General features: G+C 37.1%; 2 protein-coding genes across 4 annotated transcripts in view; one reads left to right on the top strand and one right to left on the bottom strand.

Annotated features, from left to right (window-relative positions):
• MICU1 (mitochondrial calcium uptake 1) overlaps positions 1–27,681 on the top strand; it is a 224,013-nt gene that overhangs the window by 19,039 nt on the left and 177,293 nt on the right. For all 3 annotated transcript variants that reach the window (XM_057531159.1, XM_057531157.1, XM_057531158.1), the window contains exons 2-3: positions 18,561–18,722; positions 22,873–23,047. In XM_057531159.1, the coding sequence (XP_057387142.1) occupies positions 18,562–18,722; positions 22,873–23,047 (336 nt within the window). In that variant the 5' untranslated portion in view covers position 18,561. The remainder of the gene's footprint in view (positions 1–18,560; positions 18,723–22,872; positions 23,048–27,681) is intronic.
• On the bottom strand, positions 16,172–17,715 carry LOC103016366 (60S ribosomal protein L29-like). The gene is made up of 2 exons (XM_057530604.1): positions 17,693–17,715; positions 16,172–16,878 (listed from the first exon to the last, which is right to left on the bottom strand). Exons 1-2 carry the CDS (start codon positions 17,713–17,715, stop codon positions 16,284–16,286), a joined length of 618 nt encoding a protein of 205 aa, XP_057386587.1. The 3' UTR covers positions 16,172–16,283.

The raw sequence follows: 27,681 nt of genomic DNA on the forward strand, positions 1-27,681 counted from the left end.
CATTCTGCCCGCTGACATTTACTTTTCAGAGTCCTCAGATAGATATTCCATCCAGGGCTTTCAGTTGCGTTCAGTGGGACAGACAGGAAGGAGTGTGCTCATTTCATCTTACCTGGAGCCAGAACCTCTATAATCTCTTTTTAAATAATTTTTGTTATGAAAATTTGAAACATATGAAATTATGAAAAATGTCTTAATATACAATACAAAACTCTCATGTACCCATTATCCAGCTTCATTATTTATCAACATTTGGCCAGTCCTTCATCTGTAACTTCCCACTCCCACTGTCACTTGACTTTTAAATGTGAAACTCTGATGTCATTTCATTTCATGTGGTTAATTTCTATAATTTTTGTGTATATTTGAAAGGAATGTGTAATATACAGCTGTTCAGTGTTCTATTATATATGTGTCCATTACATTAAGTTGTTGATCATGGTGATAAAAATATATCCTTTCTGGTTTTTAAAATATTCTTTCTGATGCATATTTTCTTATCCTGCACAATCCTTTTTGAAGTTCTGTAAGGTAATAATGTGTAGTTGTGTTATTCAAGTCTAATATATTGTGTTCCAGGGCGTTGAAATTTTTTTTTTTTTTTGTGGCCTTGAATTTTTTGTTTAAAGTAATTATTTTAAGCTCTTCTGGAAATTAACAATTAAGAACTTTAGGACTACATATGATAAAGATATTATTCCCATGATGTATTGTTATCATGCCAGTACATTACATATTTGAGTTCCAGCTTGAAAATCTTATAGGATTGAGAAGTGCATTTTTAGTTTTGACAATAGCCATTCTAATGGGTGTGAAGTGGTATATCACTGTGTTTTTGATTTGCATTTCCCTGATGGCTAATGATGTTGAGCATCTTTTCATGTACTTATTGGCCATTTGTCTTCTTTGGAGAAATGTCTATTCAAGTCCTTTGCCCATTTTTAAATTGGATTATTTGTTTTTTGTTGTTCAGATGTAGGAGTTCTTTATATAGTCTGGATATTAATCCTTGCTAGATATATGTTTGCAAATATTTTCTCCCCTTCTATGGGTTGTGTTTTCATTCTCTTGATACTATAATTTCACGCACAAAAGTTTTTATTTTGATGAAGTCAGTTTATTCTTTCTTTTGTTACCTGTGCTTTTGGTGTTCAGACCAAGAAGCCATTGCCAAATTATGTGTTATAAAGATTTTCCCCTATGTTTTCTTCTAATAGTTTTATAGTTTTAGCTCTTATGCTTACGTCTATGGTCAATTTTGAGTTAATTTTTTGCATAGGGTGTAAGCTAAGGGTCCAGCTTCATTCTTTCGCATGTGGACATGCAGTTTTCTCCACACCATTTGTTGAAAAGAGGTCTTCTCTTTGTTGAACGGTCTTGACACCCTTGCTGAAAATCAGTTGACCATATATGTTAAGATTTACTTCTGAGCTCTCTATATTTTATGTCATTGGTATATGTCTGTCTTTATGTCATACCACACTGCTTTGATTGCTGTAGCTTTGTAGTAAGTTTTGAAATCAGGAAGTGAGAGTCCTCCACTTTTGTTCATCTTTTTTTCCAGATTGTTTAGGCTTTTTGTGGTCCCTTGAGATTCCACATGAATTTTTTAAAAGAGTTTACTTTTTTTAAGAGCTATTTTATGTTTACAGCAAAATTGAGGAGAAGGTAGAGATTTCCCATATACCTTCTGCCCTTATGCATGGTTTTCATGTAGTTATTTTCCCCTTCTTGTTCTGCATTTCTTTTGGAGAAATATTGGGAGATAGGAATGAGGTGTCTGCTAATGTCTTCAGCTACCCCTCTTTGTTGTCTTGAAATCATATACATCATAGCAAACCTTAACCTAACACTTTATACTTTGATTTGATGATAAAGATTAAGTTTTGTATTCTGTGAGAGTTGACATTTAGAAAATTCCAATTGAATAATCAAATATTGGTTAACAGCATATTGCTGGATTATCCTATAATAAGAATTGTTTAAACAGAAACATTTTAAATGAAATTTTATGTTATATACTAAGATTTTGTGACTGCTGGTGTTGCCAAAAATATGGCAAAGTGACCATAAAATTTTTAAGGCTTAGATAGGGTTTGAAATTGAAATGTATCTTAATTTTGGATAAACCAAAGATGTTTAGGCGAGGTGGAGAGTAAAAAATGGTTTTCCACAGTGCTTCCTCTAGACTACTCTTCTTCCTCTTCACTTGTACACACCCTGACCTTTGCCTTGTACAGTTAGTACTTTCTTGGCACTATTTTCTTTTGGAGCAGTGCTTAAACTGTCCTTATTGGTAGCTGATTTTTTTTTTCACCCTGTAGTTTTCTAATGGTTCTTAAGTACATTAAAAGTATTTATTAACCATTAAAACTCCATGGCTACCTAATTTCCAAAAGTTGAATCGAAAGTTGGAGATGTAGTTTTATGGAAATTTTAAATATTGAAAGAAGCTTACTCATCTCAACACATTAGCACATCCTAGTGGTTTTAGAAAATGTATATTGGTTATTATTTGTGTAGTTTCCTGGATGGTTTGTTTGCTTTTGTTTTAAATAGACTTTCTTTGGTTGATTTGTTCTTCTGTGCAGTTGTTCAATGAAGGGAAATTGCTACTCTTCCATTCTTCCCTTGTCAGACAAGAGTTTCAGGTTTTATTATTGCAATAAAAAGGCTCTATGGAGATGGCTTCACAGGTGAATTCTATCAAACATTTAGAGAAGAGCTAACACCTATCCTTCTCGAACTCTTCCAAAATATAGCAGAGGGTGGAACACTCCCAAACTCATTCTACAAGGCCACCACCATCACCCTGATACAAAAACCAAAGATGTCAGAAAAAAAGAAAACTACAGGGCAATATTACTGATGAATGTAGATGCAAAAATCCTCAACAAAATAGTAGCAAACAGAATCCAACAGCATATTAAAGGTATCATACACCATGATCAAGTGGGGTTTATCCCAGGAATGCAAGGATTCTTCAATATACGCAAATCGATCAATGTGATACACCATATTAACAAACTGAAGGAGAAAAACCATATGATCATCTCAATAGATGCAGAAAAAGCTTTCGACAGAATTCAACACCCATTTATGATAAAAACCCTCCAGAAAGTAGACATAGAGAAAACTTACCTCAACATAATAAAGGCTGTATATGACAAACCCATAGCCAGTATTGTTCTCAATGGTGAAAAACTGAAACCATTTCTACTAAGATCAGGAAAAAGACAAGATTGCCCACTGCCACCATTATTATTCAACATAGTTTTGGGAGTTTTAGCCACAGCAATCAGAGAAGAGAAAAAAAAGGAATCCAAATCAGAAAAGAAGAAGTAAATCTGTCACTGTTTGTAGATGACATGATACTATACATAGAGGATCCTAAAGATGCTACCAGAAAACTACTAGAGCTAATCAATGAATTTGGTAAAATAGCAGGATACAAAATTAATGCATAGAAGTTTCTTGCATTCCTATACACTAATGATGAAAAATCTGAAAGACAAATTAAGGAAACACTCCCATATACCACTGCAACAAAAAGAAAAAAATACCTAGGAATAAACCTACCTAAGGAGACAAAAGACCTGTATGCAGAAAACTATAAGACACTGATGAAAGAAATTAAAGATGATACAAACAGATGGAGAGATACATCATGTTCTTGGATTGGAAGAATCAACATTGTGAAAATGACTATACTACCCAAAGCAACCTACAGATTCAGTGCAGTCCCTATCAAGCTACCAATGACATTCTTCATAGAACTAGAACAAATAATTTTACAATTGTATGGAAACACAAAAGACCCCGAATAGCCAGGGCAATCTTGAGAAAGAAAAACGGAGCTGGAGGATTCAGGCTCCCTGACTTCAGACTATACTACAAAGCTACAGTAATCAAGACAGTATGGTACTGGCACAGAAACAGAAATATAGATCAACGGAACAGGATAGAAAGCCCAGAGATAAACCCATGCACATATGGTCACCTTATCTTTGACAAAGGAGGCAAGAATATATAGTGGAGAAAAGACAGCCTCTTCAATAAGTGGTGCTGGGAAAACTGGACACTACATGTAAAAGAATGAAATTAGGACACTTCCTAACACCGTACACGAAAATAAACTCAAAATGGATTAAAGACCTAAATGTAAGGCCAGACACTATAAACCTCTTAGAGGAAAACATAGGCAGAACACTCTTTGACATACATCACAGCAAGATCTTTTTTGACCAACCTCCTAGAGTAATGGAAATAAAATAAAAAATAAACAAATGGGACCTAAGGAAACTTAAAAGCTTTTGCAGAGCAAAGGAAACCATAAAGAAGACGAAAAGACAGTCCTCAAAATGGGAGAAAATATTTGCAAACGAAGCAACTGACAAAGGATTAATCTCCAAAATATACAAGCAGCTCATGTTGCTGAATATCAAAAAAACAAACAACCCAATCCAAAAATGGGCAGAAGACCTAAATAGACATTTCTCCAAAGAAGATATACAGATTGCCAACAAATACATGAAAGGATGCTAACATCACTAATCATTAGAGAAATGCAAATCAAAACCACAATGAGGTATCACCTCACACCAGTCAGAATGGCCATCATCAGAAAATCTGCAAACAATAAATGCTGGAGAGGGTGTGGAGAAAAGGGTACCCTCTTGCACTGTTGGTGGGAATGTAAACTGATACAGCCACTATGGAGAACAGTATGGAGGTTCCTTAAAAAACTGAAAATAGAACTACCATATGACCCAGCAATCCCAGTACTGGGCATATACCCTGAGAAAACCACAATTCAAAAAGAGACATGTACCACAATGTTCATTGCAGCACTATTTACAATAGCCAGGAGATGGAAGCAACCTAAATGTCTATCAACAGATGAATGGATAAAGAAGATGTGGCACATATATACAGTGGAATATTACTCGGCCATAAAAAGAAATGAAATTGAGTTATTTGTAGTGAAGTGGATGGACCTAGAGTCTAGCATACAGAGTGAAGTAAGGCAGAAATAGAAAAACAAATACTGTATGCTAACACATACAAATGGAACCTAGAAAAAAAAAGTGGTTCTGATGAACCTAGGGGCAGGACAGGAATAAAGACGCAGATGTAGAGAATGGCCTTGAGGACACGGGGAAGTGGAAGGGTTAGCTGGGATGAAGTAAAAGAGTAGCATTGACATATGTACACTACCAAATGTAAAATAGCTAGTGGGAAGCAGCTGCAGAGCACAGGGAGATCAGCTCGGTGCTTTGTGACCACATAGAGAGGTGGGATAGGGAGGGTGGGAGGGAGGGGATATATGTATACATATAACTGATTCACTTTGTTATACAGCAGAAACACAACATTGTAAAGTAATTATACTCCAATGAAGATGTTTAAAAAAAAAAAGGCTCTATGATATGTGTGTGCATCCAGGTGTGTATGTATTTTGAAAAAGTGAACTTCGGAGGTTCTTAGCTGGATGAAGGAATGTTTTACAGAGTTTCAGAAAGTTGAGTACTATGGGATATTGACCTGCTTTTCCATAGCATCTTCATTTAGCAAGAATATGTACAAAAGTTCTGTGTCAAACCTAACATTTCTGAGATGATTTTTGTGCCTACAGTTACTGTGTTTTGTTTTTTTTTTTTAACTGTTAGAGACTTCTGTGACTTAAATTAACTTTACATTCCCCAGATCATTAAAATAGCTCTTTCTCTGCTGTTGAAAAATACTCACTTCTCAGAACAGAGTGAGCTGAAGTGTGAGCTTTCCTTATTTATACTGTCAGTAATGTCACTTTGAGATATGAAAATGCATCTTTTCTAGACGTGAACATTAATCTTTACTGTATTTTGGCAGTCATCCTGGTGTCTTCATTGCAGAACTTTCAGTCTGATTCATTTCATCTAAAAGAAATGTATAGAGATGTTTTAAAAATTATTTGGCATAATTGAAATCTAATATATTATTGCATTTTTAGAAGTGTCATTGTTGTGCAGTAAAGATTATATTTCTGGTACCTTATCCCATTCCTCAGGTAAAATAACAAAGGCTTCTAAGATAATACATTCAAAGTCTTGTAAAGAATGCTTAACTTTTTCCTACCCTAAGTAAATCTTCCTTGGATCCTTTCTTACGCCTTTTCCACTTACCCACCTAATGTAATTTTTCCTTTCTTTGACTCTATGTTACTGTGTTCTTATAGCTCTTACCTTTTTTCCTGCGTTGCATTATGGTTATTTGAATAGTTGTTTTATGTCCACTACCAAATTATAAGGTGTTCTTGGGCACATTATGTCTTGCTCATCTTTGTGCCTCTTGCAGTACCCTCACAGTACCTTGCTCAATAAATAGCTAATGACTTAAATGAAATAATGACAATTGGACATTTTGGATTATATGAAATTTTCTTAAGCCAGTGAGGCTAATGTAGGATGTTATGTCATTAATAACCATTCAGGATGACTTTCTTCCAAAAAGTACAAAACACCTTTACATTTTGTTTTTCTGAAATGAACTCTTAAAGCCAGAAAGGATTTAGGAATAACCACCTGTGCTGTGCATCTCCCTGCATTATTAGAGAAGATAAGGCTTTTACTGATCACATAGCAGGATGGTAGTAGAGGTAGAAAGAGGCCCTAAGTTTTCTGTATGAACTCTAGTGTAATTGAACATTAATATCTGTTATTACTGTTAGTAATAACTTCAGATTTATTAACTGGCACCTAGGATACTAAGAAGCCTAAAATATACTTCATATCTTTAGATTTGCAGTCTCTTTGGCAAGTTGGCAGGTATACATGAAAATGATTTAATAAACAAGGTACCATAATAATGGTACAGAATGTTAATTCTACAGGAATTCAGAGGAAGAAATCAAGAGTGGTAATTATTTTACATAGCTTTTATGGACGATGTGGGATTTCATTTGCATCTAAAGAGGGCCTTGGGCTTCCCTGGTGGCGCTGTGGTTGGGAATCTGCCTGCCAATGCAGGGGACACGGATTCGAGCCCTGGTCCGGGAAGATCCCACCTGCCGTGGAGCAACTAAGCCCATGCGCCGCAACTACTGAGCCCGCCTGCCACAACTACTGGACCTTGCGCACCTAGAGCCTGTGCTCCACGACAAAGAAGCCACCGCAGTGAGAAGCTTGCGCACCACAGCGAAAGAGTGACCCCGCTCACTGCAACTAGAGAAAGCCCGTGCGCAGCAACGAAGACCCAACGCAGCCAAAAATAAATAAATTAATAAATTAATTTAAAAAATAAAAAAATAAAGAGGGGCTGGTCAGAGGAGTAATACAGAAATAGTTTGTCATGTTAAGACATTTAGAAACAATAATAAAACCAAGCCAGAAACTTGACTATCCTCACTTCCAGTCCAATAGCCTATTATATAGTCAATATTTTTATAATTATTAGGCATTATTCAAAATATTATATTTCTATTTAAATCTGTCTAATGCCCAAAGTATTGTATTAGGCTTTGTGTATTGTATTAGTTACAGTTCTCATGTTTGTGCTTTCATGAAGACGTATAAGCCCAGTTTGTTGAGCTCTGGGGGTATATAAACTATGAATATGAAATCAATTATGAAAATATTAATTACAAAAATCCTTATAGTTTGCCCAAGGAACAACTTGACTGACTAATCTGAAGCTACTTAATTCTGCTCTCAGAAGTCCATAAATCTTAAATATAGCAATAGGAGATGCTCATTTTTTCTCTGTTATTTATTCTCCTGTGTTAATTGCAACTATTGCTTTCATAGATTGCATGGACTTTGGGGATAACACACACCCTTTGCAGAGAAGAAGTATTACACATATCAGTGAAATAAATTCACTTGTTGATGTTTGCACTACTGCCTAGTGTGTATTTAATAAGTTGTTCTAGGTTGTAGCTTTCATAAAATAAATTACGAAAAAGTACATACGAAAAAGTGCATCCGTCTTTGTTGTGAAACACTGAAGTAACTATGTCCCTGTACTGCAGTTGAATTGGGCACACTGTAATTTTTAGTATGTGTGAAGTGTAAATTTTAGCTTGTGTGAAGATGAAACACTTGAGGGGTATTTTTGAGAACTTTGTTACTGTTTAGATTAAATCATTCTTTTCAGTAATGTGATGAATGGATAATCAATTCAAGTATTTTGAAAGTATAACTAGCCATTAGAAAGCAAAACATTAGATGGAAAAAGTCTTCCCAGTCAGATCTGGTGGAGCTCAGTCAGATTGAATAAGAAGAGTATTGAAATGGTTCAGATTAAGGAAGTTATAGCCTGTTTGTTGTTTAATAAAAATAACATTCTACTCAAAAATAACATTGAATGCAATAGTGTTAACATTACATCTAACGTAAACATACTATTTTATAACTGAAAAAATCTAGGTGAAACAAATGCCGCCCCCCCCCCGCCTTTTTTTTTTTTTTTTTGCAAATAAGGAAAGATGAAGGCTGAGGACTGGGAATATGACTGGAACAAAAGAAAATAAATACAGCTTAATATTCGAATGGTCCTCAGAACACCAAAGAAAGATGGACTCTTGAGAAGTAAACAAATATTAACAAACTCATTTACTAAACAGATATTATCAAACTCATTTACTTAGATTTTTTATCTCTCATATAAATGGAAAAGATTGAGAATAGCGAGTACAGGGAAAGGAATACCCTCATACACTGCTGATGGTGTGTAAATTGGAATGTCAGTATTGAAGGGTAATTTGGCAGTATCTATCAAAGTCAAAAATGGGGGTAGGGGAGGGAAGGAATGGGAGTTTGGGATTAGCAGAGGCAAACTATTATATATAGGATGGATAAACAGCAAGGTCCTACTGTATAGCACAGGGAACTATATTCAGTATCCTGTGACAAATCATAGTGGGAAAGAATATGAAAAAGAATATATATATATATATTTCTGAGTCACTTTGCTGTACAGAAGTAATTAACACATTGTAAATCAACTATACTTCAATAGAATTTTTAAAAACCATAAAAACGATCACACTCTTTTAACCTAACAGTTTCATTTTTAGATATCTGTCCCACAGATGTACTTGAATAAAAATGAATAAAAATAAATGCATAGGGAAAAAAGTCTCTGAGCTATATTTGTAATGGCAAAGTATGGAAACAACGTTACTGTATTAATTGGCAAATAGTTAAACAGTCATAGTGGAACAGTCATAGAATGAAATACTCTGTAGTAGTTAAAGAGGTATGTCTGTATATCCTTTGATGGAATATACAAATATGCATTTTTATTTTCCCTCTTCTGTTCTTTCTTCTAGGGAGAGTGGTGGAATTTCAGATGTATGAAAAAGAATACATAGTTTCTTACGTATTTCTCTACAACAACATTTTCAACAATAAAAGTGTATTCCTGTATTATTATTGTAACAAAAATGCAAGTAGTGTTGCTTATTCCACACAAAAATCTGTATCATGTCCAGCAAAACAATATTCCCATGATTTTCCTTTCTTTAGACTCTTCCTTTATTCTCTTCCCCTAACTTGATTACACCCTGGGCAGAAGGGAAAGTGAGTGTGGATCCCTAGGTTCAATGACTCTGGCCATACAAAGCTTTTGAGAAATTCTCACTGGGGTGTAAGTTTGAATGAAATGGCAAGGCAGAGGGGCAAGATGTCACCATAGTCCAAGACCTTGGCTTTGAACCTTGGAAGTCCTTAAACTGGATCTTATCACTGCCTTGGAATTGGTTGGATTCAGAGAAGCTTCTTTAGACTGAGTAATATCATGGGAGATTAAAATTATAAACCAGATTGCAGATTGCCAATTTATTAATTTACCATAAGAACTAGAAACTCCCATCTTCTGATCAACATGTTCTCTTTTTGAAGGCAATCTAAATAGGAAGTACAAATTACTTAGTGAGCATGGAAATAGAATAAAAGAGAGTTAAGTGTATAATTAAGATACTTAATGGCTGAGGCTCTGATGGCCTACTGAATCCAATTCTATGGTTAGTATCCAGCTGCCACTGGGATGACTAGAGTGAATTCTTGTGGGCACTCCAGATAGTGCTGATTTTATAATGTGGTTCTCAGAGAGCAAACATATTTCCAGGTTCATGGAGTGCACTGACCCATCAGCTATGTATACTAGCTCTAGACAGAGTCTAGAAATACAGATATAAAGGAGACTCAGTCCTTGTTTTCTCAGAATCTTAGTTCATGTAGACTAGACACTTTGAAACCTTGAAGTTTTAGTTAACTGAGGTCTGAGTTTTGTTGATAGCCAAATTTAGGTAGATCTCAGAAATTTATTTTGGCCTCAGTATTAACAGATGTTGCTTTTAACAATAGTGCTGGGTAACAGTCAGAAATAGTACAAAAGAGGTTTATGTAGGCCAGTGTCAGGAGTGGAAGAGCCAAGCAGTTGTTCTGTAAATGTGCAGTTGCCAGAGGTCATAAATACCAGAGGCATAATAATATAGAAAGTGCAAGCAGATATATTAAGTCAGGCTCAGGATAAGGTCTGGAGTTCTAATAGTTTGGTAAGTTGAATCAGGATGTGCCAGTAATCAGAGTATCAGGATATGAATTTGATTTGAGTAAGGCTTATCTTACTAGGGAAATTTACCATGATATGGGTTGATTTCTGAGACATTATTGGGCCTGAACCCACTAATAGGTCTGGCAAATTACAGTTCTTGGCTGAGGAGGATGAAACATCAACCTGGGCCTGCCTTTATTTTTCTTTAAATGAAAAAGTTTGAGTAAAACTCTTCGCCCAGAGTAATCTTTAAATTTTATTTGCATCATCTAAATTTTTTTATAAATTAAAAAGGTACACATATTTTACATTATTTTAATTGGCATGCACATATTACTTTGTATTCTGTCTTTAAACTTCGCTGAAGATGCTTGCATGAAATACTGTTTGTCTGGATAAATACATAAGCATAGTTTTAAAACTGAAATAGTATGTGATAAAAATCTCCCTATCTTGAAAAAGCTTTTGACAATATTCAACACCCATTTATGATAAAAACCCTCCAGAAAGTAGGCATAGAGGGAACTTACCTCAATATAATGAACGCCATATATGACAAACCCACAGCCAACATCATCTTCAATGGTGAAAAACTGAAACCATTTCACTAAGATCAAGAAGAAGACAAGGTTGCCCACTCTCACCACTATTATTCAACATAGCTTTGGAAGTTTTAGCCACAGCAATCAGAGAAGAAAAAGAAATAAAAGGAATACAAATCAGAAAAGAAGAAGTAAAACTGTCACTGTTTACACATGACATGATACTGTACATAGAGAATCCTAAAGATGCTACCAGAAAACTACTAGAGCTAATCAATGAATTTGGTAAAGTAGCAGGATATAAAATTAGTGCACAGAAATCTCTTGCATTCCTATACACTAATGATGAAAAATCTGAAAGAGAAATTAAGGAAATACTCCCATTACCATTGCAGCAAAAAGAATAAAATACCTAGGAATAAACCTACCTAAGGAGACAAAACACCTATATGCAGAAAACTATAAGACACTGATGAAAGAAATTAAAGATGATACAAACAGATGGAAAAATATACCATATTCTTGGATAGGAAGAATCAACATTGTGAAAATGACTATACTACCCAAAGCAATCTACAGATTCAGTGCAATCCCTATCCAACTACCAATGGCATTTTTCACAGAACTAGAACAAAAAATTTCACAATTTGTATGGAAACACAAAAGACCCCGAATAGCCAGGGCAATCTTGAGAAAGAACAATGGAGCTGGAGGAATCAGGCTCCCTGACTTCAGACTATACTACAAAGCTACAGTAATCAAGACAGTATGGTACTGGCACAGAAACAGAAATACAGATCAGTGGAACAGGATAGACAGCCCAGAGATAAACCCACACACATATGGTCACCTTACCTTTGATAAAGGAGGCAAGAATATACAATGGAGAAAAGACAGCCTTTTCAATAAGTGGTGCTGGGAAAACTGGACAGCTACATGTAAAAGAATGAAATTAGAACACTCCCTAACACCATACACAAAAATAAACTCAGAATGGATTAGAGACCTAAATGTAAGACCAGACACTATAAAACTCTTAGAGGAAAACATAGGAAGAACACTCTTTGACATAAATCACAGCAAGATCTTTTTTGATCCACCTCCTAGAGTAATGGAAATAAAAACAAAAATAAACAAATGGGACCTAAGGAAACTTAAAAGCCTTTGCAAAGCAAAGGAAACTACAAACAAGACAAAAAGGCAACCCTTAGAATGGGAGAAAATATTTGCAAACGAATCAACGGACGAAGGATTAATCTTCAAAATATATAAACAGCTCATGCAGCTCAATATTAAAAGAACAGACAACCCAATCCGAAAATGGGGAGAAGACTTAAATAGACATTTCTCCAAAGAAGACATACAGATGGCCAAGAAGCACATGAAAAGCTGCTCAACATCACTAATTATTAGAGAAATGCAAATCAAAACTACGAGGTATCATGTCACACCAGTTAGAATGGGCATCATCAGAAAATCTACAAACAACAAATGCTGGAGAGGGTGTGGAGAAAAGGGAACCCTCCTGCACTGTTAGTGGGAATGTAAATTGATACAGCCACTATGGAGAACAGTATGGAGGTCCTTAAAAAACTAAAAATAGAATTACCATATGACCCAGCAATCCCACTACTGGGCATATACCCTGAGAAAACCATAATTCAAAAAGAGTCATCGACAGATGAATGGATAAAGAAGATGTGGCACATATATACAATGCAATATTACTCAGCCATAAAAAGAAACGAAATTGAGTTATTTGTAATGAGGTGGGTGGACCTAGAGTCTGTCAAACAGAGTGAAGTAAGTCAGAAAGAGAAAAATACTGTATGCTAACACATATATATGGAATCTTAAAAAAAAAAAAAAGGTTCTGAAGAACCTAGGGGCAGGACAGGAATAAAGACGCAGATGTAGAGAATGGACTTGAGGACATGGGGAGAGGGAAGGGTAAGCTGGGACGAAGTGGGAGAGTGGCATGGACTTGTATATACTACCAAATGTAAAATAGATAGCTAGTGGGAAGCAGCTGCATAGCACAGGGAGATCAGCTCGGTGCTTTGTGACTACCTAGAGGGGCGGGATAGGGAGGGTGGGAGGGAGACTCAAGAGGGAGGAGATATAGGTATATATGTATATGTATAGCTGATTCACTTTGTTTTAAAGCAGAAACTAACACACCAGTGTAAAACAATTATAGTCCAATAAAGATGTTAAAAAAAAAATCTCCCTGTCCTCCCTGTCTCATATCTCACCCATCTCCCACCCCCTCTGGCACTATTGCTATTACTATTTTGTGTGTCCTTCCAGAATTAATTAATAAGAACATACAAATATGCATTCTTGTTTCCCCTCTTTTTACATGAAAGGTAGCATACTATATATGTTGTCTCACACCTTGCTTTATTAAGATAACAGTATGTTTTGAGAATCTTTCCAAATCTATACATAGGTTTTTCATTTTCTTTTTATTGCTATGTGGTATTGCCTTGTATATATTGATATTTATCGTAGTTTAACCAGTTCTCTCTTGGTGATCACTGGGGTGATTTTTAGTCTTTTGCTGTTTGTTACAAACCATGTTGCAATGAATGTGTGCATGTGTAGTTTCAAAGGTGTGCAAGTATATCAATAGCGTATTATATCAGAAGTGGAATTGCTGGGTCAATATATGCAGTTTATATAGGTGATTTTGATGGATATTACCAAATTGCCCTCTGTAGATTGTACCAATTTACACATTCCTCAGCAGTGCCATTTCTACAGCATTGCCAACTAGTATGTTTTAAAACTTTTGGATTTTGCCAGCTTAATGAGTGAAAAACAGTTTGTCAGTATAGTTTTAATATGCATGTCTTATTATGTGATATTAAGTATCTTTTCATAGATTATAGAGCCATGTTTACTTCTGTTTTTCAACTGTCTTTTTATATCTTTAGCCCAACTTTCTGTTATTTTGTGAAATAATATTTTAATACTTTTAAATGGTTATCATTTTTAATATTTATACTACATTGTATTCTGTCATTATAACATTGTTTATCTTTCTGTAATTGGACACTTGATCTCTTTTTTTTTTTTTATAGCTACTTTATTTATTTATTTATTTTATTTTTTTGACTGTGTTGGGTCTTCGGTTCGTGCGAGGGCTTTCTCTAGTTGCGGCAAGTGGGGGCCACTCTTCATCGCGGTGCGCGGGCCTTTCACTATCGCGGCCCCTCCCGTTGCGGAGCACGGGCTCCAGACGCGCAGGCTCAGTAGCTGTGGCTCACGGGCCTAGTTGCTCCGTGGCATGTGGGATCTTCCCAGACCAGGGCTCGAACCCGTGTCCCCTGCATTAGCAGGCAGATTCGCAACCACTGCGCCACCAGGGAAGCCCTGATCTCCTTTTGAAGTGTGGCTATTATATTTATTTTTCTGGGAACAGTTTTGAAAAGGTTTCCACCCCTTACGTTATTTATTTGGGAATCAAGAATTTTGGGATCTATTGTAGGTTTTTGTACTAATTAGCTATGAGTAAACTACATAACTTATCTAGATCTTAGTTGCTTCACCTTTAAAATAAGGATGTTGAATTAAGTGATTTTCTGGTTCTGTGACCCTTTGAAAGTTACCAAAAGCAATACATTAAGCATGATAGTTTAAAAATAATAGATATAGAAACACAGCAGTGATATACTGTTACAGGTTTTTTTGTTTTTTGTTTTTTTTAAAAAAACAACTTGTTCTGTTTCTTGTTGGATAGATAATGCTTTTCTTTGCTAACAAGATTATCTTTTACTTGCTTCTCTTGACATTTCTTGATTAGAAATACCTCTTCATCTTTTTTCAGTTGCAATCAAAGCTATTTTTTAAGGGCATGCCTTTTTTTGGGAGAAGGATGGGGACTGATAGGAAAGAGAAAAATGCACTGGTTTTGATTTAATTTAATCCATGTCATAAATCTGCATGTTAATCTTCATTACTGCATAACTGCTGCCAGTTGGCCTATTCAGTTTTCCAGACTCAGTTGGAAAGCTGATCTCCTTAAATCTGTTTAAACGGTCTCTCATCAAAAATTAAAACATTCACCTAGTTACACTATTTCTTCAGTACAAAGCTGAGAATTAAATTATAATAGAGCCTGTTCTCAGTGGGATAATTTTTTTCCTCTGTTTACTTGGCATCTATTGGAAATTACACTAGAGTAGATGACTAGATATATATTGATGTGTACTTTGGGGAATGAGATTAAAACCAGTGTTGAAATGAGATGTAGACAGTAACATTTGAATTACAACATCAAATGTAAGTGGAATGTTAGTATAACTCAGAACCTCCAAAGTTTAAAATCCTCTGGAGCCATAGCATACAGATATGGATTCTCAAAGCTAATAAATCTTGAATATATGATATGGTCTTAGTCCCTCCCCCCCAATTGAAGTAGATTAAATTTTGCCATACCTTTTTTCACCAGAGATATGGGACCATTAAAGAGATAAAAGAAGCCCTAAAGCTCCTGTAGGTAGTTCTCTCATCAATGGGTATACTCTTCTCTGAGGAGGAGAGATGTACTTCCTTTGTGCACAACTGTTCAGTAGTAGAGTTGAGACTAGATCTTGGGTCATTGGATTCCTATTCCATTTCACTTTCTACCATATTCCTTAGTGTTGTCATTATTTTAATTTCTTTCCCCTTTTTGTCTTCCACATCTTCTATGCAGTTAGATTTTTTTTTTTTTTTGCCACACCACACGACTTGCAGGATCTCAGTTCCCCAACCAGGGATTGAACCCAGGCGCTCAGCAGTGAGAGTGCAGAGTCCTAACCACTGGACCACCAGGGAATTCCAATGCAGTTAGATATTGATGTGTGTCAAACACTGATATCTGATAGTTTTGTTTCTCTTTGGAAAATTTTATTTTATTTTATATTTGGTTTCTATACTTAACCATCCTGATCTAGGTGCTCATCACAATAGTTTTGGTTATTAGCTGCCTCTGACTGTACTCATTACTTCCCTGTTAGCTCTCTCTGCCTATGGTTCTTTGTAGTTTATCCTATTCACTGCTATTAGATAAATTGGAATTCTTTTTTTTTTTTTTTTTTGACAGATCCTGCCTCAGGTTTATTTGTACAAATAGCACAGGAGGACACCAGCCCCATGCAGACAGCAGCCCAGGGGTCACACCAGTCCTTCTGTCCTCACATTGGCAGATAAAGGTCTCTACTCTGGAGGCTTTGTGGGGGCCTGGGCACCTTTGGGAGCCGGAGCTGGAGCCGCAGCTGCACCTGCAGCCTTGGCCTTGGTTTGAGCCTTGGCCTGGGACTTTGGCCGGCAGAGCCTGAGACCCTTGGCGATGCGGACACGAGCACGTTTCCCGAGCTTGGGGTGAGCAATGTAGGCAAGTCGACTGAGCTTGCGGCTGCCGCCTGTTGGGATCCTGGGCTTGACCTCCTTGGGCTTTACGGGAGCCTTGATAGCCTCAGCACGTGCACTTACGGCCTTGGCATTGTTGGCCTGCATCTTCTTCAGGCCCTTCTTGTTGTGCTTCTTGGCAAAACGCATGTTCCTCAGGAACTTGGGGTCCACCCCCTTAAGAGATTCATATCGTTGTGATCGGGGTTTCTTGATGCCATTTCTGTGCCATTTTCGGGACTGGTTGTGCGTGGTGTCGTTCTTGGACTTGGCCGTGTCTGCAACTGGAGGACGAGAGTGGAGATCAGAGCTGGGGGCTCGCGGGGCCGGGCCTACCTCTTCGCCCTTATCGGGGCCCGCAGATCCCGAAACGCCTGGGACCGGAAGAGAAAGAGCTGGAATTCTTTTAAAAATGTTTGCATCATGTTATTTGCCTTTTAAGGACTTCAGTGGCTCCCTGTTTGTTGTATATGTGATCAGAATTCTCAGTGCAGCATTCAAAGGATCTTCTCAAGTGATCACAGCTTTCCTATTTGATCATTTATATATTCTCCATATCTGATCAGATGTTGTAAACTTTTCTTCCAGCCTTATACCCCTTGCCTAGTCCAGCTTTTGAATTGGTTATGTTATTTGTCTTTCACATTGAGAACTTTCAAATGCTCTTTTCTTTCTGTTGTCAGTGATGAATAATGTTTTCTCCAGATATGAATGTTTTAGTTGTGCTTGTCTTTGTTACAGACGAAAGCAGTGCTACGTATGAATGCATTTGTGGGTTTGGAAAATGTTAATTTTAAAATGAATCAGAAGTTGACGGATGGAAGAAAACATAAAAGACAGTCTCCTTGGTGCTGGAATTTGCTAGAGTATGTGCAATAAAACGAGGTGATTTCTAGGATTGGAAGGGATGTAAGAATTGTGGTGCTGAAGCTTAGGTCATAGCATATAGGAGAAAAAATTAATTATTTCCCACTTTATCTTTAAGGGCAAGATTTAGCTCCAACTTTGGCAGTGGACCTAGGTTGAATGAAGGAGGCAAGGAGAAAGGTTTACTTAAGAGATTATAGGTATAGGTCCCAGAGAAGAATCAGTAACCACCTCGGTGATGTTAGGAGACAGCTAAATAGTCTAACTTGACCTGAACCCAAACAATAAAAGATATAGTTTTCTTAGTGTCTTGGGGTTGAGAAATGTACGTAAATGTTCAGAGCCAGTACCTGTATAATTTGCAACTTGACATTTTTCATATTAAAGTAAAATAGTTAAATATTTTAAGCAGCTGTAATGTAACAGGCTCGATGTTAGACTGTGTGTTTTCAAAGAGGAAAAGAATAATTTTGGCCTTAAAGGAAGCTCAGAAGCAATTGTGTATATTGAGGGTTGCGGGGAGGCAAAGTTATGTATGAACAAATATGTGAATATGTGGATATACATACAAAGTGCAAGGTAATTTAAATCAGGAAGAAATAAACTATGCTTTGAGAAAATCAAACGGGAGAAGTATGGATACTTTGTGTGATTTGAATGAACTGCCACTACAAAAAGTCATGTAATCAAGAAGAAATGTCTGTTTCTCCTTCAGTCACCTGTAGATGGCTTTACAGTGAGTTCTTTTGGTGTAGCACTTTAGTAAATTTCTCAGACATCCATGGCTGCGTCCTCACCAGAGTGTCCGGATCTCAACCCTGTTGGGAGTGGCCCGTTTACAGATTTATTCCTTTTTTGTTGCTCTGCAACAGCCCTTTAAGTAGTGACTGCTCCCTGTATCTAATGTCTCTTTACCCTTTGGTACTTAATTGCCTGTTGTAATTAATAATGCTTTATATTAAATTTTCCCTGTTCAAATTACCATGTGGTTTCTTCTAATTGTACCTTGACTGATATATAAGGTTTATAAGTAGTAGTACTTTTCTCATCTGATTGTTCTGAGGATTAAATGGGATAATACATAGTATTGCCAAGTGTTTAGAATACTGTCTGCCATTAAGTACTTAGTATTTGTTGGTGATGTTAATACTGTTATTATCATCATCATCACTGTCACTGCCACCAACTAGGAATAACATTTCTACTTTTTGTCCACAGGATGTTTCGTCTTAACTCTATTTCTGCATTGGCAGAGCTGGCAGTGGGCTCTCGATGGTACCATAGAGCATCACAGCCCACCCAGATCAGGCGACGGCTGATGATGGTGGCTTTTCTTGGAGCATCTGCAGTAACTGCAAGTACTGGTCTCTTGTGGAAGAGGTGAGTGTTATCTGAGCATCCTGTTCCTGCATGTACTTTTATTCTTCCAGTTGTCTCTGTTATCTAAAAGGGATTGATTTCTGGCTTGACTTTGTATCAGCATTTCTTTGCTAAATCATTTGGCATTGATAATATTTGTCTATGAAATGAGATGTTTCAGGGAATTAAGCTATCATGTCAAAGCAACAAATAGGAAATATTCTGCTTCAAGGTCTGCCTGTCTTTCATAGGGTGAAAAAGAAGTTGGGAGGGGTATAATAAACAGAGTCCATGGCTTTTTATTGGCTGAATCCTTGTCAGGAAAGAAGAGGTGTCTTCTTCCTGTTGGGCTCTGCTATCATTACAGAGTGTGAGAGCTCCCCCTGGCTCTAATTGAGGCTTCTGTTTATTAATTTTTTACATTTTCCCCTTTTGACCAAGATCTTTCTCTGAAAGCATTGCTGATCAAGAACCAGGTTTTCTACTGTCAGTGAGTTTTCATATTTCAGTGCCAGGGAGGAACTTTCCTGGATCTAATGTCTGACGTTGGAGAGGAAGTGCACAGATTGGAAACCTGTTGAGGTCACATTTGAGTAACAAGGAGTTGTAAGAGGGAGAACTCTCATGCACGTTTTATCTGAAGTTCACTGTTACCAAGATCATAGACGTTGGAAATCATCTGAAACATTGTCATCGTTAAAGGTTTTGGCAACACATTTCCAACAGGCCTTGTCCAGATATCTTGGGATAGCTGTCTCATCAGATGTTGTCTCCTTCAATTTCAGGAAATCTTTGGTTTCAGGTCACCAGATGACGTGCAGGTCCAGTCAGGGTTTGGCGCTTTCTTTAGGTTTGTGATGTGAATCTAATAGTCTCTTCCTTGGAGTTTGGCAGCACAAGGGTTGGTTAGCAGTACCCGATAGAGGCCTCTCCAGCAAGCTTGAAGAGAGTTCTTCTGGAGATGTCTTTTCCAATAGACAGAATCTCCAGGTGCAAGGTGTGATGCTTAAGGTCTTCATCTCCAAAGAGTGCACTGTGAAAAGATTGCTTTACCAAAGCATGATTATTTTTAATAGAAGCAATTAGGTCTTTGGAATATTGGAGTATCTCTTCTTTTATCATTTGTAGGTCAGAAGAAGCAGGAGACAAGTGCATTGGGCATCCTGTGACTGTTTCAAAGGGTGAGAGTTTATGAGTTCCAAAAGGGGTGGATCTGAGATTTAGAAGGACCAATGACAATGCTTTGGCCAAGGTATTTGGAGGGCCTCTACAAATTTTGCCAGTAGAGTCTTAGTAATGCCTTTAGTCCTTTTCACTAAACCAGAGGGTGGTAAGCACAGTGAAGGTCTTGTAAAACCAGCCTAAATTACATGTTAAGGTTCAGTCACTAAATAGTGTAGGAGTTTGAAGGAATAGAGTCATTACCTTGGCTGAGTAAGTAGGAAAAATCTTTATAGAATAGATTATCAGTTTCAATCTCTAGTTAGCCCAAGGGGCCTTTACTGAACATTCAGTTTTTTTCTTGCTGTTCATAATAGGATGAACATGGGAAGCCCATCAGATGATTTGTCTTCATGTAGAATTTTCTTTCAAGTGCAAGTTTTTATCTAAATACCTGTTTGTGATTCTTTTGGTCTCACATTTCTTCTTTCAGTGCATTTTTGTTGTTGTTGTGGTAAAAAATATGTATAACATAAAATTCACCATCCTGCAGTATAATCTTTAAAAATTGTGAATCACTGTATTGTATACCTGTAACTTACTGTACATCAACTATACTTCAGTTTTATACAGTAGGTTCTTATTAATTATCTATTTTATATATAGTAGTGTGTATATGTCAGTCCCAGTCTCCCAATTTATGCCTTTCCCTACTTTCCCCCTTGGTAACCATAAGTTTGCTTTCTACATCTGTGACTCAATTTCTGTTTTGTAAATAGGTTCATTTGTACCCTTTTTTTTAGATTCCACATACAAGTGGTATCATATGATATTTGTCTTTCTCTGTCTGACTTACTTCACTCAGTATGACAATCTGTAGGTCCATCCATGTCACTGCAAATGGCATTATTTTGTTCTTTTTCATGGCTGAGTAATATTTCATTGTATATGTGTACCACATCTTTATCCATTCCTCTGTCGATGGACATTTAGGTTGCTTCCACGTCTTGGCTATTGTAAATAGTGCTGCAGTGAACATTGGGGTGCATGTATCCTTTCGAATTACGGTTTTCTCCAGATATATGCCCAGGAGTGGGATTGCTGGATCATATGGTAGCTCTAGTTTTAGTTTTTTAAGGAATCTCCATACTGTTCTCCATAGTGGCTGTACCAATTTACATTCCCACCAACAGTGTAGGATGGTTCCCTTTCCTCCACACCTTCTCCAGCATTTATTGTTTGTAGGTTTTTTGATGATGGCCATTCTGACCAGTGTGAGGTGATACCTCATTGTAGTTTTGATATTCATTTCTCTAATATTTAGTGATGTTGAGCATCTTTTCGTGTGTCTGCTGCCCATCTGGATGTTTTCTTTGGAGAAATGTCTCTTTAGATCTTCTGCCCATTTTTTGCTTGAGCTGTTTGTTTTTTTTTTTTTTTTAGATACTTTTTTTTTTTCTCCCCACCACGTGGCATGTGGGATCTCAGTTCCCTGACCAGGGACTGAACCCGTGCCTGCCCCCTGTGATGGAAGCACAGAGTCTTAACCACTGGACCTCCAGGAAGTCCCGGGTTGTTTGTGTTTTTGATAGTGAGCTGCATGAGCTGTTTGTATGTTTTGGAGATTAATCCCATGTCGGTCACTTCGTTTGCAAATTCTGTGTTGATTGATAGAAATTTAGGTTTCTCCCACATCTTGGCTACTGTGAATAATACTGTACTGAACATGAGAGTGTATATATCTCTTTGAGATCCTGATTTCAGTTCCTTGTGATGTGTAACCAGAAGTGGGATTGCTTAATCATATTCTAGTTAGAAAACTAACATATTCTATTGTTAGTTTTTTGAGTATCCTCCATACTGTTTTCCATAGTGGCTGTATCAATTTACTTTCCCACCTACAGTGTACCAGGCATCCCTTTTCTCCACAGGCTTGCCTACACTTGTTATCTTTTGGGTTTTTGTTTTGTTATTTGTTTGTTTGTTTGTTTGTTTTTGAGCAAAGCCATCCTACCAGGTGTGAGGTGATATCTCATGGTGGTTTTGATTTGCATTTCCCTGATGATTATTGATGTTGAGCACCTTTAATCAAGTTATTTATTTTGTTGCTATTGTATTGTAAGAGTTCCTTTTATACATTTTAAATATTAACCCTTTATTAAATATATGGTTTGCAAATATTTTCTTCCATTGTGTAGATGGTCTTTTCATTTTGTTGATTATTTCCTTTGCTCCGCTGAAGGTTTTTAGTGTCACGTAATCCTGCCTGTTTTTGTTTGTTGCCTGTGCTTTTGGTGTCATATCCTTTTTATTTAAGGCTGAATATTATTCTATTATACAGATATACCATATTCCCTTTATCCATTTATCTATCGATATACATTTGGGTTGCTTCCATGTTTTAGCTGTTGTGAATAATGCTGCTATTAACATGAGTGTGCAAAAATCTCTGAATGACCCTGCTTTCAATTCTTTTGGATATATAACCAGAAGTGGGATTGCTGGATCATATGTTAGTTCTATTTTTAATTTTTTTAAAAAAAAATTTATTTATTTATTTATTTATTTATTTATTATTATTATTATTATCTTTTTGGCTGTGTTGGGTCTTCGTTTCTGTGCGAGGGTTTTCTCTAGTTGCGGCGAGCGGGGGCCACTCTTCATCGCGGTGTGTGGGCCTCTCACTGTCATGGCCTCTCTTGTTGCAGAGCACAGGCTCCAGATGCACAGGCTCAGTAGTTGTGGCTCATGGGCCCAGTTGCTCCGCGGCATGTGGGATCTTCCCAGACCAGGGCTCGAACCCGTGTGCCCTGCATTGGCAGGCAGATTCTCAACCACTGCGCCACCAGGGAAGCCCCTATTTTTAATTTTTTGAGGAACCTTTTCATGTAGAACTTTTCACGAATTTCATTGCTGTTGCTCCTGCTAAGCTTTATCTGAAAATCTTTATTTGTTTAATATGATGGACCTCCTTGATTGATAGATTTTTTTTTTTTTTTTGCATATCCAGGGCCCTTGCAGAATCTCCACCATCTGTAAACAACCTAAAGAGTGAACTTGGTGATAAAGGGAAGAGTAAAGATGAAGGGGAAGATTGTAACCACGAAAAAAAGGCTTCAGGTGTTTGTCTTGAGCCTTATCCAGAAGAGAAAAAGAAGAAACGTTCTGGATTCAGAGACAGAAAAGTATGGAACACAGTCTTATAAATTAATTAAAACTATAGTTAATTCTATTTTAGAATAATGCTGTTGAGTCTTTTATCATATATTTCAGATGGTTTATATTCACTTTGAAGTTATTCACCTCTTTGCTATTTTCCGTCATGTTCTAAGGCAAATGTGCTCTTTGAATGTGAAGTTAATTGGGATAGTGAAAAGGACCTAGGATTGGTAATCAGAATTAGCATGTATTTTCTTTGTTCTTTCAATTCAACCACCTGAGGTGATTATTGCTTTTTAGATCTTTCTGATGCTGAATGTTTTCATATATGTGAAGTTGAGTCTGTGATATACTGATTTGTCATGATGCCAAATTGTAAAGGCAGAATAAAATCTCTTCGGAAATATATAAATATTTCCAAAAAATCAACTAATTTTGAGGACAGCATAAACTCAACATAATTCAGGCATTTTATATCTTTAACACAATATGCTGTTATACAGTTTTACCTGAGAAACGTTTAGCTCCTTTGTAATAATGCTTATGATATTGGGCATTTGAATTCAGCAGACCAGTTATGAAAAGGCAAAAGGCTTAATTTCTTAGACATTTTGCATGTTAACATTGAAATTCAGGGAATTACCTTTACTTGCTAAAATATAGCTAATCAATGCAACAAGATAATTTGAGTTACTTTGTGTGTGTTGGGGGGGGTGTATAATTGCAAGCAAGAGAAATTTGAGAAACTTGGATCTTCTGTTTATTTGGATGAAGCTATTAAATATGTCTTCTCATTTCCAAATCCACTTCTGATTAAACTGAATTTGAACAAAAGTTATGTATCACAAGTTAATTATCTATCATGCCATTTTTTCCAAAATGATACATTTATTTAATCTTTTGCCCTGAGTGAATTTGAGGAAAGTTCAAATTTATCTTGCACAATCAGCTTCACTTATAGTCAAACTTTACATTTTACAGTGTTGGGCAAAAATGACCCAAATAAATGTTTATTTTTGAATCTTCCATTTTCTGCTCCCGCTTTCTGCTTAGCAGATGACTATATCTTATGCTTCACAGAAAAAATGAAAGCTATCAGTGTAATTTACTTAATTAGTAGCTCCCAGAGTTATAAAACCTTTCTAATCTATATCTGAAATAGTTCTTATTTCTTTCACTAAAGTCTCAGTGAATGGGTAACCATTCCATGTGTCATTTTGTCTCCCCAAGAACCTATTTAAAAATGTACTCTTTTTCTATCCCGTTTTCTTTTTTTTTTTTTTTTTTAATTTATTTATTTTTGGCTGTGTTGGGTCTTCGTTGCTGTGTGCAGGCTTTCTCTAGTTGTGGCAAGCGGGGGCTACTCTTTGTTGCGGTGCGCGGGCTTCTCACTGCGTTGGCATCTCTTGTTGCGGAGCATGGGCTCTAGGCGTGCGGGCTTCAGTGGTCGTGGCATGTGGGCTGAGTAGTCGTGGCTCGCGGGCTCTAGAGCGCAGGCTCACTGGTTGTGGCATATGTGCTTAGTTGCTCCACGGTATGTGGGATCTTAGCGGACCAGGGCTCGAACCTATGTCCCCTGCATTGGCAGGCAGATTGTTAACCACTGCGCCACCAGGGAAGCCATATCCCGTTTTTAAGAATTTTGTTTAATTAAGAAAAAAAATTTTTTTTTGGCCACACCTTGTGGCACGTGGGATTTCCCTGACCAGGGATTGAACCCACATGCCTGCAGTGGAAGTGCTGTGTCTTATGCACTGGACTACTAGGGAAGCCCCCAACTTCATTTTTTTGCATGCGGGTATCCAATTTTCCCAACATCATTTGTTGAAAAGGCTGTCCTTTCTCCATTGAACGGTTGTGGCACCCTGGTCAAAATCATTTGATGATGTGTCTGAGGGTTTATTTCTGGGCTTTCTTTTCTATTTGTCTGCTCTATATGATTGTCTTTATGCCAGTACCACATTCTTCTTATGACTGTAATAAGTTTTGAAATCAGGAGGTTGGAGTCCTCCAACTTTGTTCTTCTTTTTCAAAATTATTTTGGGTCTTTGGAGTCCCTTGAGATTGCATGATGGACACATAAGTTGTTACCGTACCTTGGCAACTGTGAACAGTGCTGCAATGAACATGGAGTACAGATATCTCTTTGAGATGCTGATTTCATTTCCTTTGGATATACACCCAGAAGCTGGATTATTGGGTCATATGGTTCTATTTTTTTTAATTTATAAATTTATTTATTTTATTTATTTTTGGCTGTGTTGGGTCTTCATTGCGGTGCGTGGGCTTCTCATTGTGGTGGCTTCTCTTGTTGCAGAGCACGGGCTCTAGGCGTGCGGGCTTCAGTATTTGTGGCTCACAGGCTCTAGAGCACAGGCTCAGTAGTTGTGGCACATGGGCTTAGTTGCTCCGCAGTATGTGGAATCTTCCCGGATCATGGCTCGAACCCATGTCTCCTGCATTGGCAGGCGGATTCTCAACCACTGCGCCCCCAGGGAAGCCTGGTAGTTCTATTTTTAATTTCTTGAGGAACCTCCATACTGTTTTCCCTAGTGACTGAATCAATTTATGTTCCCACCAACAGTGCAAAAGTGTTCCCTTTTCTCCATACCCTCACCAACACTTGTTATCTCTTATCTTTTTTAAAAAAATTTTCTTTTATATTGGAGTATAGTTGATTAACAATGTTGTGTTACTTTCAGGTGTACAGCAAAGTGATTCAGTTATTCATATACAAGTATCTACTCTTTTTCAAATTCTTTTCCCATTTAGGTTAGTACAGAATATTGAGAAGAGTTCCCTATGCTATACAGTAGGTCCCTGTTGGTTATCTATTTTAAATATAGCAGTGTGTACATGTCAATTCCAAACTCCCAGTCTCTCCCTCCCCCCAGCCCTTCCCCGCTGGTAACCATAAGTTTGTTCTCTAAGTCTATGAATCTGTTTTGTAAATAAGTTCATTTGTGTCATTTTTTTTAGAGTCCACATATAAGTGATACCAATGATGTTTGTCTTTCTCTGTCTGACTTACTTCACTTAGTATGATAATCTCCACGTCCATTCATGTTGCTGCCAGTGGCATTATTTCATTCTTTTTCATGGCTGAGTAATATTCCCTTGTGTATATGTTCCACATCTTCTTTATCCATTCATCTGTCGATGGACATTTAGGTTGCTTCCATGTCTTGGCTATTGTAAACAGCGCTGCAGTGAACATTGGGGTGCGAGTATTCTTTCAAACCATGGTTTTCTCCAGATATATGCCCAGGAGTGGGATTACTGGATCATATGGTAGCTCTATTTTTAGTTTTTTAAGGAACTTCCATACTGTTCTCCGTAGTGGCTATACTAATTTATATTCCCACCAACAGCGTAGTAGGGTTCTCTTTTCTCCACACCCTCTCCAGCATTTATTGTTTGTGGACTTTTTGATGATGGCCATTCTGACTGGTATGAGGTCCTCATTGTAGTTTTGATTTGCGGTTCTCTGATATTAGTGATGTTGAGCATTTTTCATTTGCTTTTTGGCCATCCGTATGTCTTCTTTGGAGAAATGTCTATTTAGACCTTCCACCCATTTTTTTATTTTTTATTTTTTATTTTTCCTCATGCCATGCAGCTTGCAGGATCTTAGTTCCGAGATCAGGGATTGAACCTGTGCCCTTGGCAGTGAAAGTGTGGAGTCCTGACCCCTGGACCACCAGGGAATTCCCTGTTTGTTTTTTTGACAGAGCTGTATGAGCTCTTTGTATATTTTGGAGCTTAATCTCCGGTTGGTCGCTTTGTTTGCAAATATTTTCTTCCATTCTGTGGGTTTTCTTTTTGTTTTGTTTATGGTTTCCTTTGTTGTGCAGAAGCTTTTAAGTTTAACTGGGTCCCATTTGTTTATTTTTGTTTTTATTTTTATTACTCTAGGAGGTGGATCAAAAAAGATATTGCTGCAATTTATGTCAAAGAGTGTTCTGCCTATGTTTTTCTCTAAGAGTTTTATAGTGTCCAGTGTTACATTTAGCTCTTTAATCCATTTTGAGTTTATTTTCATGTATGGTGTTAAGAGAATGTTCTGATTTAATTCTTTTACATGTAGTTGTCCAGTTTTCCCAGCACCACTTATTGAAGAGACTGTTTTTTCTCCATTGTATATTCTTGCCTCCTTTGTCATAGATTAATTGACCATAGGTGCGTGGGTTTACTTCTGGGTTTTCTGTCCTGTTCCATTGATCTATATTTCTGTTTTTGTGCCAGTACCACACTGTTTTGAGTACTGTGGCTTTGTAGTATAGCCTGAAGTCAGGGAGTCTGATTCCTCCAGCTCCGTCTTTTGTGTCTCCACACAGGTCTTTTGTGTCTCCATATAAATGTAAAAATTTTTTGTACTAGTTCTGTGAAAAGTGCCATTGGTAATTTGATAGGGATTACATTGAATCTGTACATTGCCTTGGGTAGTATAGGCATTTTGACAATATTGATTCTTCCAATCCAAGAATCTTCTTTCTTAATGTAGGCATTTATTGCTATGAATTTCCTTTTAAAACTGCTTTTGCTGCATCCTATGTTTTGATATTTTGTGTTTCCACTTTCATTCCTCTCAAGATACTTCTTAATTTCTGTTTTCATTTCTTCCTCGACCCGTTGGTTTTTCAGGAATGTTGTTTAATCT

The sequence above is a fragment of the Balaenoptera acutorostrata genome, chromosome 16 (assembly GCF_949987535.1).
Source record: "Balaenoptera acutorostrata chromosome 16, mBalAcu1.1, whole genome shotgun sequence".
Lineage (NCBI taxonomy): Eukaryota > Metazoa > Chordata > Mammalia > Artiodactyla > Balaenopteridae > Balaenoptera > Balaenoptera acutorostrata.

Excerpts from the sequence above, each read along its gene's own strand:
- LOC103016366 (XM_057530604.1), bottom strand. The coding sequence starts at position 17,715 with ATGTCAAGTTGCAAATTATACAG. Across the intron at positions 16,879-17,692 it reads TCAAGTTGCAAATTATACAG|AATTCCAGCTCTTTCTCTTC; the intron begins GTACTGGCTCTG and ends CATTTTTAAAAG.